We start from the raw sequence: 12728 nt of genomic DNA, 5'->3' as shown, positions 1-12728 counted from the left end.
CAATATATACAATAAAATGCATATAGAATTGAGTTAAAGCATCTACATTTGTCAATACATGCATCTTTCACACAACGTTTAAAACATTAACATCAGAGGGAAGTTTGCAGAGTTTAAGCATTTTTTTGCATATTGTTTGCATGAAATTCAAACGTTTTACACAATTCTGTTTTTGCGAACGGTACATAACAAATAAAGTGTTCTTGTGCATGTGTGTCATAACCTAATAGCATAAATCCATGTTACGAGGTCTTTGTGACACTGCTGCAGATTAGCTACAGTAATGAGGCTTGTACTTGGGTTCTCTGCCACACGCTAATAACACAGTTTGGACTTGTATTTGCTCTGATAGTTTTGAAGGCTTTGGCTTCTCAAAACGACTCCCTGAGCAGGAAAAGGTTGACGCTAATGTGCGCTAGCGAAGCAGTTTCGTCTTTGTGCTCAGAGAATTGTAAACACTTAAAATCTCGTTCGAAATCTAGCTCATTTGACTCTAAAATGCGCCTGCGAAATCTTGTTTATGTTTCATTACTGTACATTTTCTTCCGTCAACTCCCTAATCCCACATAATGCTCCTTTAAAATCATATTGTGCGTCTTTTAATTCAGTTCTTAATATTGTCATTTGACCGTTAAAATATTATTTCGACATGATGTCTGAAAATCTGTTGCTGCAATTACCACAGCGGTTTGTCACAAGGATTTGGTAGATTTAAGATTGTATCGACACCAATAAAAGCACAAGCCAAAGTCAAAATGAGTTCATGACTTTCAAATGCTCTTTGTGTTTTTGACAGGAAATGTTTGTTTTTTAAGGCATTTGACCGTAAGGCTTATTTATGAGCTTGGTTATTTGTTGCAGTTTCATGTGGGATTCTTACGTGAACTGAATTAAATCGAGATCCGATCATTTCTAATCGTCAGTGATCAGCTTTGCTCTTTAAGCCAATCCTCTGTTGGTAAAGGCACAAACTTCAGACTTTGGACGAAGAGATGTGAATAGTTTTGTGTTTATTGCTTCTGAGCAGTAGTCTCTCTTTTTGTATGTTCATGAAAATAATATTGAAAGCCATTTTTATGTAACAAATAATAAAACTTAATTGTAATTTCTGATCGACCACACAGCCCTTGTAAATACATATTCATATCGCAGTTGTTGGGTTTTTTTGTATGATTTTTCCCAAATATATTTAATAAATTTTACCCTGGCAATTATTTAAAATGGCTCATATTTTCATACAATATTCATCCAAAACATATAGTAATTGTGATGTGCCTAGTTTATAATATTAATATAATTTTACTGGAAAAAGTTGGATGTTATGGCATTAAAACTTGTAAAATGCCACCACCTCATGTAAAACAAATATACTATAAGATTCAACGTTCGTTCGTTAATTTATTTCCTGTTTTGCTCGTAGGTTGCCGCGACACTGAACAACCTGGCCGTGCTGTACGGAAAGAGAGGGAAGTACAAGGAAGCGGAGCCTTTGTGCAAGAGGGCTTTGGAGATCAGAGAGAAGGTGAGTGACAATCAGCGCCGCACAAGTGAACTCATCACCTCCCTCTGAAAGTTACGAAAGATACTGCCACGAGGAAAGCTAAAAGAATCCAGGGTGAAAATTAGCTTCTTAAATTGGCCGTGAGTTGTCGCTGGGGGCTCTTCCCGTGTCGGATAATTGAGTTTAATTGGAAGCAAAAGTGAAGCGGAGGAGACGGTGCAGCGGCTCGAAGCAAAACAAGGTTCAATGAGTTTGTTCCTGTAAATGTGATTCTGCATTCAAGCATCGATCGGAGGTTTTATAAGATGTGAGAGCAGCAGCAGCAGCAAACCGGAACGCAGCACAGAGAAGGGAGGGCGGGGCGTGAGGAGAAACGTTTGCTCTGAAATAAAGGTGTGCAGCACTGTGTAGGGAAGTAATCTTACAGAAACAACAGGGTTAAAACTGTGGAACTAGAGTATAAGAACGTGTACATTGTAGTTGGCTGCTTGTATTTTGGCCTTTTTCCAAAAAAGTCTTCAGAATCACAATCAGAAACGGTTTATTGACAGAAGTCACAAACAAAGGAACTTGCTTTGGTGATTCGGTGCAACCTAAAACAATAAACAATGATATAGAAACCTATAGAAAATCAAAAAGAAAAACGATTTAAATCTGCCATAGGATAGAAATAAAATAAAAATGGGCTATGTACACAACATTTACAGTTGAATTTACAGTCTTGAGATAAAACAAACAAGGACAATGTTTTGTTCTTCTATTTCATAAAAAGAAGAAACAAAAAACATGCCACAGAGAGAGAGAGCGTAAAAGTATTCCTAAATGATGTATGATATATTGTTTGGCATTTTCATCTCACCTACAGTGCACCAGTGATTGATAAATAAGTGAATTTTCAAATCAACTGAATGTGACCTTTTCCATCGCTAGCTGGGCCCAGTCATTGAAAGTTGGCTCAGTCCATGTCATTAATTTCTTTGTGGTAGCTTTTTTGTTGTTGCCATGGGTACATTTCAAAGACCGTTTTTTTTTTCTACGCTAATATTGAAACATTCTGTATATTAAAAAGATTTTGAAATGCTGAAATATAGACTCAAACAGTCCAAAACGATGTAATGTTGTTGTTTCTTCTCAGGTTTTGGGGAAGGACCACCCGGACGTGGCCAAACAGCTGAACAACCTGGCACTGCTGTGTCAGAACCAGGGCAAGTACGAGGAGGTGGAGTACTACTACTGCCGCGCCCTGGAGATCTACGAGTGCAGGCTGGGACCAGACGACCCCAACGTGGCCAAAACCAAGAACAACCTGGTGAGAGGGTAGAGAAAAACAAGAGCTTTGAAATGTAAAAGGAAAAAACATATGGATGTCAGGATTCACAAATTACACATGATTCCACCACTACATAAATGTCTTTATTTTTTTATTTATTTTATTTATTTTATTTATTTTATTTTATTTATTTTATTTATTTTATTTATTTTATTTATTTTATTTATTTTATTTATTTTATTTATTTTATTTATTTTATTTCAATCAACCTACCTTTATTTATAAAGCCCTTTATAACACTCATCACTCAATCAAGGCAATACAAAACATAAAACCAAATAAAACCAAACTATTTATTTTATTTATATTATTTTATTTATCCTGCCTGTGCTGTAACTGATAACAAATATATAAATACATTTCTATTATTGTGTAAATATACAGACATTCACTATTTTAGCCTAATTGCTCTTCCAGTTCCATTTTTATTGATTATTTTGTTCAAAAAGCCAAGTCTCACGCACTGAGGACAAACTCTGAATGGCACAAAGGCACACACACAATTGCAGCACCAAAAATCAACAAAAATGCATCAACAAAAATCTGTCAATACTGGAAATGATATGAATAGTTTTCTCGATTCTATACTTTACTTCAGACAAACATAAACACACAAAGGGGGTGAAGCTGAATGTACTTCTAATGCTTTTACCTGTCACAATATCAGATCACAACAACAGCACTGACTTCACAAACACTGCAATCGTCTGATTTCTATAAGTTCTGAGCGAGTCTGCTGAAGAGAGCAGTTCGTTGGTCCTCGGGAATTTGAGTTCAGCCACTGTGCCGCGTTCATTAAACAGACTGATTGTTAATGTACCATAAATGGTTTAAAATGGTCTTTATGAAGGAGGAAATTGTAAAACGACATTGTTTCAACTCATGATAATCACTGAAATGTCACGTTGTTACCCCCAATTGAACTTGAGTAATCGTCATGCATAAAATTGACAGATTTTAAATGCGATAAGCTGGAAAATAGTTGAAGAAAAGCTTGTCTGTGTAAACTAAAAAACAAACAATCTGTTGCTCTCTCGCCGTATATCTTGAGACAAATGTCAATTACTACCCAATATAGCAAGACTTGCACGTAACACTGACATGAAAAGTGTAAGAATATTCTCCTTCACTTGAAATTGGATATTTTGCAATTTGTTTCACTAAAAAAAAAAAGACTATTAGCACACTCTATTCTTATAAATGTACAAATAAGAAACTGTTCCATGTGATGCATTCCAATACTGTGTTTTAATCTTCTCCATCGTAGCTCCGTTCAAGTAGTTCAACAGAATTTGTCCTTGAATGTTTGTCATGACTTAGAAAATCATCTTGTTTTTCCAGAACGTTACATTTGTAGTCTCTATTTTCACTGCTTAGCTTCTTTGTTTCCTCTTTCACTTCAATGACAGAGACATTTATCACGACGCACTGGAATCTTATTGTCTCAATTTTCATCAGCCGCTGATTTCACAGGGAGATCGCCCCAAAGGACACATTATGAGTCAATCTATGAGTTAATCTAAGCCAAAACTAAAGTCTTAAACCCCCTTTTCCCTCTTCTCCTCCCCTCTCTCTCTCCTCTGTCCGTTTGTCATCCACAGGCGTCCTGCTTCCTCAAACAAGGCAAATACAAAGAGGCTGAGATTCTTTACAAAGAGATTCTGACCCGCGCCCACGAGAAGGAGTTTGGCTCTGTCGATGGTAAGGACTCTAAATAATGACTTTAATAATTCATACATTAAAGGCAATAACTTTAAATTGGTTGTGTTCACGCGACATCTACAGCATTTCAAAAGGCAAACATTGAGATCAGCTCAGATCTATATTGTAGAAATTGGCTTTTGATAAAGATTGACTATTATAATACACCCTAAAGTATATGCTGAGATACTTTTTCTAACAAAGACGGCAATATCACTAAATGAAAATGTCAGAATAAACAAAGAATAAACAACTTGCCATTCTCATCAATAATACACTGCAGTTAAGCCTTCAGTCGGCATAAATGCTTAAAAATAATCGTTGACTAGTCGTTTATACAAAAATGTACAACTATTTCTCCCCAAAAATGTTTTTAATAAAATGTCGGCGGATCCATCTGAATGTATCATATTCTGTAACAATTTGTTCACTGTGCACATGTTTGTCTTTTGTTATTTAGCTGCAACTGTCTGATTCTCTTTAATGTATGTCTGCAGCGAGCAGTGATGAACAGACCGTTCAAAAGTGGACAATTTTCTAATCAATGTCTGACCAGAAGATCCAGAGCTAAAGAAGATATAATTAAAGATTTCCTCTGCTAGTGACTTTGTTAAAGGCTTCTTTCAGTTGTGCTTGAGCTACACTATTTCTACAGTTTTATTTGTATAGATTGTTAAATGTGTATAACTGTATATTTTCAACCGTGAGTTTAATTGTTTAGTAAACATATACATTTAACCAGACAGATTTTTATCGATCACTTCAATCATTGTATATACCGTAGATACCGTATTTTCCGGACTATAAGTCGCACTGGAGTATAAGTCGCCAAAAAATGCATAATAGAGAAGAAAACTGAAGTAGTCGCACTGGAGTATGAAATGCGGTTGCAAGTGTGAAAATAACAACTAATATCACATATAAGTCGCTCCGGAGTATAAGTATATAGGTATAGATATAAGTATAAGTTGCACCCCGGCCAAAACTATGAAAAAAGGTGCAACTTATAGTCCGGAAAATACGGTAGTCGTCATTTTGTTTGAATAAAAATAGGCATGAACAGGGAATTATCAACAAGTTTTAAGATGTTTCATGTTACTGAAGCGGTTATGTGTCTCTTATTCTTATCTTTTCTTATTTTATTTTTTTATTATTAAATTGTTGATAATTTCAGTTTTAGTTGACCAATTTATTTTTTGTTTTCTCACTCTTCATACTCTGTAATGCCACCGTCGGTTCTTTTATCTCAGTTTTAACAAATATTTCAACGTTGTGATTTCAAAGTTGCCTTTTCGAACCGCGTACTTTGGTTTACGATGCAAATACAAAGTACAAACCTTTTACATTTGTGTCTTTAGCTGAGAATAAGCCCATTTGGATGCACGCAGAGGAGCGAGAGGAGATGAGCAAGGTAAAGCATGTTCCTCTGTAAACATGTTTTTCAGAATAAAGTCTGTTGAAATATGAGCCCGTGTTTAAGCTCCTGTATAAATGAGCCCCTGTGGCAGATAACTTACACACAAACGGTACAAAAATGCAGCTCGGCCACTTTTGACGACCTTTTTTTTTTTTTTTTTTTTTTTGTCTTTTTTTTTTTACTTCCAGGGCAAGCACAGAGACAACACTCCCTATGGGGAATATGGAGGCTGGTACAAGGCGTGCAAAGTCAACAGGTGAGTCACGGACACCTCATCACACATAGACGCAAACAAAGACACACATGACACACAAAGACACACAGAGGGAGCTTAGGGGCTGTGTGTTCAGGAGGAGTCGAAGAACATGTGACGAGTGTACATAAAGAGAACAGGTTTGGAGTAAGTGATAGATGTGAAGCTGAGGCTGACTTCTCATGTTATCTTTCACAAAAATGGTAAAAACTGTGACCGGTATAACTGTTTTGTGCAGTTATGGTTGATTTGTCTTAAGTCTTAATATTAAAAGTCCTCTATTGTGTATTGTTCTATAGATACTCCTTATGTCAGGCAAGGCAAGTTTATATGTAGAGAAAAATTCACACCGAAAGATGCAATAAACCTGCAATAACAACACACATAATTATTTGTAAATTAACTTGAGAGCAGATACAGTCCATTGTCATTTGCACAGCTAAAACAGAGGCCTGTCTCACATCTTCAGGAAGTTCCAGATTGTAGATGCATAAAAGTGAAATGCTGATTCCTCATGTTTAGTGCCGAGTTTGGGCACCAGCAGGAGCCCGAAGCTACACTATCAAAAGATTGTTCCAAGATGGTTCAGATATCACTAGGGCTGTGCACCGAAACATGCTTCCAAGTAGGAACAGACCAAAAAGGTCAGGGAAGTATTGTGCTTTCTGTGTCAACTTTCTTTGAACTATCATTAAAAAGCTGCATCAATGAGCGAACACGGCTCAAACAAACGACCACGCAGACTTACAAATGAATAGCACTAACAGTACAATTGATCACAGTTCTCCGTGTTCAAACATAGCACAGTGTATCATCTTACTTGTAAACAGAAGAGCTGGAGAAACAGCGGAGTCCAGAGTGGCTCCTTTATCCACTAGAAAATACAGTCTTCATGCCGAGCCTTGTCTGCATGTTGTGCTTCGTAATAAATCCAGCTACAGTCTGCAGAACCCGCGTGAAGTTGCAGCCAGTTAATCCAATATGATGAGTGAAAGTAGAGATGTTTGGAAAAGAGTTGATTTAAGCCCTCATTCATCCAGGAGTGTTTGATTATAGAAAAGGTAGAAAAGGGTCCAAAGGTATCATCATCTGGACCCTGTTTTAGAAAGCGAGGACGTCTAATTGTCTTGATTTCTAACATTATTTAGTGATTTATTTGAACCAATTTTTAGAAATCAAGACAATTCGACTTCCTTGATTTCTAAAACTTGGTTCAGATAAATCACTAAATAATATTCTTTTTGAACCGATATCATCTTGAAAGTGGCTTTAGGTTGCCCACAAATAGCTCCATCAGTATTTAAAAACATGTTGGTGTCACCTCAGGACAATGGCCATGTAGTTAGTCTTCTTGAGCATCTGTATGTTGTATTTTTTCTCTGTACATTAATAATTGCGTGTCGACTCCAGCCCCACAGTGAACACCACCCTGAGGAACCTGGGCGCTCTGTATCGCAGACAGGGCAAACTGGAGGCGGCTGAGACTCTGGAGGAGTGCGCTGTCCGGTCCCGTAAACAGGTCTGTGCCACAAAAAACTCAACTGAACTGCATGATTATAAACCCCGATTGTGTTTTTACCATTCCCTATTTGAAATGCGCCTCTCCCTGAACTGTCAATCTCATGTTATTTTTCGTCCCTCTCTTTACGATGCGTGGGATCCAGAGCAGCACAGTAAGTGGTTTGTCTTTGATCTAAGTCTGGGATTCTCAACTGGCGGATTTGACCATAAACATTGGCTTAGAGATTCAGAATTGTTATTACAGCATTGTGCAAAGAATCACTTGGTATCTTGATTTTTTTTATGCATATCTTGAGCATTGGAGTTCTCTTTCAACATTCTTTTCAGTATCTCACAAATGAGACAGCTCTCTATGCTGGTCCCCAGAAGAGAGTTGTCCCATTTACTCATGTTTCAGAGAACCGGGGTTAATTTCTTAACCTTACGTTTAGTTTTGTTTATTTAGCAGGGATAATTTATTTAAAAGCTAGTTTCAAGACATCTGATAAGCAGCAAACAACATTTTGTCCACATAAAACTCTTGCACAATATTGTTGGAGTTCACTTATTTTGTCCACGTAAAACAAAAGAACCCACGATGAATCCAGTTGAGAACATCTTTTCTAGTTCAGACCTGGGCATTTGCCGAATGTGTTTTAATCCGGCCCCACCACAAGTTTGATAATAACTCTTTCTTTCTATTTGTTTTTATTGTCTTTGCAAAGGAACACGTGTCTGCACTTGTGTCCTGAATACAAATTACATGAAACGAAACAAAGTAATCGATTAAATGGACTTTATTGTCACAAAATGATTGCCCACCTCTGTTCTGGAGTGTCTCTGTAGCTTCCACTTCTTCCCCTTCATTTTACAGCTTCTTGTACTTTCTGTTTTGGGGCCACCTGGGAGCAGTTTCACAAAGTTTTTTTTTTTACCCGCAGCAAACCTAATACTTATTTTAAATGACCTATGAGGAATGATTCAAATTGAACTAACTGAGGTGGACTGGCAATCACTGGTGTGAAAATGGTTTAAAGTCAGATTTATCATGACTATTGTCGCTACCACCAACAGGAAAAGAGAACGCTGAAGGAGCTTAAGAAGGTAAATAAAGTCGTTTTGTAAAGCTGCTGCAGTAGTTGACTTAAACATACAACATAGTCTAAAACACTGATGATATGTGACCAATGAGCTTGCACACTTGCTTTTGAGTGGTAAAAATGAACATTCTACGTGGAAAAAAATCTTTAAAATACCTTTCTAGATGGTCTGTTGTCACACAGCTATGTATAAAACTTTATTGTGGTATAACATTAGAATAGTCCTCAGACCTTTTCCAGCCCAAATGTAAACCACCATCTTCTTGCAGCTGTTTTGTATTTTCATCGCCAATTTGTAACACGAATACACTGCTGAATAATAAAATATTAAGTGGACCGAAAGGGTTAAGAATTGAGTTTTACTTTTGACTTAAAGGCGACGGCGGCTACGTGATTTTCACCCTTTTAAAACAAAACAGTTCCTTTTAAACCGTCCAAACTCATTCCTCACTTCCCTAACACATTCCTAGCATCCTCAATATTCACAGCAATAAGTGCTTTTCACAATATTCAGAGGCCAGAGTTTTGTCATCACCGTAATACTAACAGCAACTAGCATGCTAACAGCGCACTTTCTGCTTCGCAAAGGGTAAAAACGCGGAATAATTATATCCAGACAGTGCACAGCGGTCTAGTTTTGACCTCAAAAGCTGTTTTTTACAGGGGTACAAAATGTTTTACTGAATTACATGGGGAAAAAAATGTGCACAGCCGCTTTTAAGCCTAAAGTTATTCAGTTAAAATGGTACCACGGTCTGCGTCTTTGTGAAACGAATCCCAGCGAGTTAACAACGGACATGGAACGCCTTCATTTAACAGCGCACTCATCGTCTGCAGTCTTCGGCCCATGCTTCGACTCGCTCTGATCCGATCTTGGCCTGTGCTTGTTCAGGGCCTGGACCCGAGCCGCGTGGTGGAGATCTTGGGGGGCGAGAGGCGGAGGAGCCGGGACAGCCTGTCCAGCGTTAAGTACGAGAGCGGCTCCGAGACCGGCGAGGAAGTGAGTATGGGCGTCGAGTGGAACGGGGTGAGTACAAGTCCACTACAGAGTCCAAACTAAAATCACAAACGTGTGCAGAGAAGCACTCAGAGGACAAGGGTGTGAGTCAAAGCGAGAGAGAGAGAGCACTGACTGGTACAAAAACATTCAAATTTATGCAGTATTTTACCCAGATTGAGAGGAAAATCTGTTTAATTTGTGGGTTAACCTAAATTTGAGCTGTTAAATGCTCTGTAAACTAAACTCAATCCAAACGTGACAGCATTACTTGTTCCTCGTCATGGCTGGTGTTACTTTTTGATAGAAACAAATACTATAATTCACTAAGTTATCCAATAGGGAAGCAAGTCTTCAATTTGTTTCTGTGACTGTTGGATCCTAAAGCGATCGATAGTCGAGCGTAAACGCAGAGAAGCAAAAAAGCAAAAAATTTTGGTCCTGATTATGAAAAAAAACACACTTAAAATAAAGAGTCACAGCGTCTTGAGCTGTTAAAAGATCAATAGCTTCCTCACTAAACCATGTGACACTCTTTCTGCAATAAATGCATTATTATCGGAGTGAGAGTTAATTCAGCCGAATTATTTTACTCTTAAGTATTTAATTAAGCTTATTTGGTCAACCATGAACACTCATACTGTCTGACAAACTAGTAGCAGTGATTCCTCAGCCATTTTCTGAAACTACAAATCTATGAATTAGCAAACGACCTATTGTATTGTAAACTTTAATTCAGCATGACTCATAATTTATCTGTGAACAGAATAACTGGATCTGAGTTGCGTCCTCGTGGACCTCAGTCACGTTATTTGTACCAGTGGAGCTCCTCTGGGCCGCTCTTGTCCGCCCCGTGTCTTCTGCGACTCTCTCTGAAGCTGATTGACTGTCTTGGCATGTTGTTCTTGTTTGACCCCTTGTTTTTCCTGTTTGCCGCCTGATGTTGATGGTGTGATAATCCCGTGTTGTGGATGTGACGCTGGCTCTGCTCCTGCTCACGTCCGGGCAGTAACTCAAAGGCACACGCTCGTATTAAGCACCTGGCAACGAATACAGGCTTTTGTGAATGGATTCCAGTTATCAAAATGGGCTTAGCTGAGAAATGGAGCCAATCTGAGAAAGTGTAATGACATTTTGAGAGTGACAGACTGAGAATTACGTGTACGAGTCAAGCAAAGCGCAAAACTATTTATGTACTTGATGAGAAAAGGACACATTTTAGGCGTTATTTTTATTATTATGTGCGTTTAAACATGATTTAGGCCATAATAATAATGTTATAACATGTTTTAAATATCAAAAAAGTACATTTTGCTTAATATGTGCCCTTTAAAAGCCTCAAAAAATACATTTTGCAAATAGAACATTTAAGGAAGTGCGTGGGCACTGTGTTTTTAGGCAAATTAATAAGAATGAAAAATAAACGCTGAGGTCTTTTAGGCATAATGTTAAAACTCGGGACAAATGGAGGGAAAGTCTCCGTGTTCTTGCCTTGTGACCACGTCCACTGCGGCTCCGTTATGTCCAGCACATTTATCCATGTCTCATTTCAGTCGCTGCCGCCCTTAGCTCCAGCACAGCGCTCCCCATAGACGTGTTCTCCTCTTTCTCTATTGAGGTCATAATATCGAGGCAGTGTCTCACTCCGCAGCTACATCCCAGAACAAAAAGCCCCCCGGACACAGTTACATAAAACAGAATTAGCGCCAGAGAAAGGGCTGGATCGTTTGGGGAAATTGTCAAACATTTCCTGACGGACATTTTGATCGTGTGATGGGTTCTAAGTAGATCACAATTAGGGATGCCATGATGTCAAATTTCGACGATTATTGTGAGAAGAAGCATCACGATATTTCACGATTATTGACACAAACAAACAAACAAATGTGAAATCCTTAATTTATCTTTCTTTCTAATAGATTACTGTCCCAATACTATGACCAGCTTCATGAAATCAAACTTTCTGAATGCAAAAGTAAAGTTATTTTGACATAAACATGAACGGTTTGCATAACTTTGCTTTACTTAGTTTTACGAGTTTTTATATTGTGACCTGAATAATCACGATTATCGATTAACCTAATAATCTCGACACGCCTAATCACAATTCAGCTCACACGAATATCAGGGAACTGAAATTTTGGACGACTCATTGATAAATATATTTTAGGTTTATAATTTCACTTCCTGTTTGTAATTGATAACATCAGGAAATTATCCAGGATATTACCGAGCAACCACTGGTCAAAACTTATCTTATTTAGTTGTATTAATGTTTAGAGAGTCAAAAAAGTTGTTTGTATTCATAAACTTTGACCGGAATGAATAGTGTGATGTCACTCTTATGTCTTCTCCACAAATACCTACTCGATTGGTGTAAAACAAGCTCATCCGCACTTTAACATAAAAAAAAAAAAAAACATATAAATCATATCTAAACTACAGTGTGAGTGAAGTTTTATTGTTCCGTCACCAGCTTGTCTCCGTTAAAATGCCATAGCTTTGATTTTAATGTTCCATATCATCAAACATATCTTAATAAGCATGTTATTCTTACTGTGAGCAGTGTCTCTGGCCACAGATCTGACACATGCACCTTCAAATCATTAAAGTTTGGTTTTGTATCAATTATTTAAGCTTTAGCCAGCGTCGTTGCCTCGCCTAATACCGAGCTGTGCCTTTTTACTAATGCGAACACGTCTTTACGTCCAAGCGAAACATGCATGTAGCATATTAAAGCTGCAGATATGAGAGCGAAAAAGGCAGCGCTGTGACTCTTAACCTGCTTTACAGATAACTTAAAGATTGAATGCTTTATAAGACATTAAAACTGCTTTTGCCACAGCTATTTCACCAAGCATGTGCTGCGTTTGACTGTCGGTGCTTCCTTGTGCTGTAGAATGTATTTTATGTTGTCAAATGTGTTCAG

At 37.8% G+C, this 12728-nt stretch overlaps 1 protein-coding gene across 4 annotated transcripts in view; it reads left to right on the top strand.

Moving 5' to 3' along the window:
• The window catches only part of LOC140351671 (kinesin light chain 1-like), a 39808-nt gene that overhangs the window by 15761 nt on the left and 11319 nt on the right, over window positions 1-12728 (top strand). For 2 of the 4 annotated variants that reach the window (XM_072437608.1, XM_072437609.1), the window contains exons 7-14: window positions 1421-1522; window positions 2637-2810; window positions 4433-4532; window positions 5891-5943; window positions 6138-6205; window positions 7613-7721; window positions 7867-7875; window positions 9695-9829. In XM_072437608.1, the coding sequence (XP_072293709.1) occupies window positions 1421-1522; window positions 2637-2810; window positions 4433-4532; window positions 5891-5943; window positions 6138-6205; window positions 7613-7721; window positions 7867-7875; window positions 9695-9829 (750 nt within the window). The remainder of the gene's footprint in view (window positions 1-1420; window positions 1523-2636; window positions 2811-4432; window positions 4533-5890; window positions 5944-6137; window positions 6206-7612; window positions 7722-7866; window positions 7876-9694; window positions 9830-12728) is intronic. The other 2 variants (XM_072437610.1, XM_072437611.1) reach the window with 2 other exon arrangements.

This window comes from Eucyclogobius newberryi, unplaced genomic scaffold, assembly GCF_026437365.1.
Source record: "Eucyclogobius newberryi isolate DKJ021-1_F unplaced genomic scaffold, fEucNew1.0.hap1 SCAF_8, whole genome shotgun sequence".
Lineage (NCBI taxonomy): Eukaryota > Metazoa > Chordata > Actinopteri > Gobiiformes > Gobiidae > Eucyclogobius > Eucyclogobius newberryi.
The sequence above is the reverse complement of the archived record's forward strand: the minus strand, read 5'-3'. Positions and strand labels throughout refer to the sequence as shown.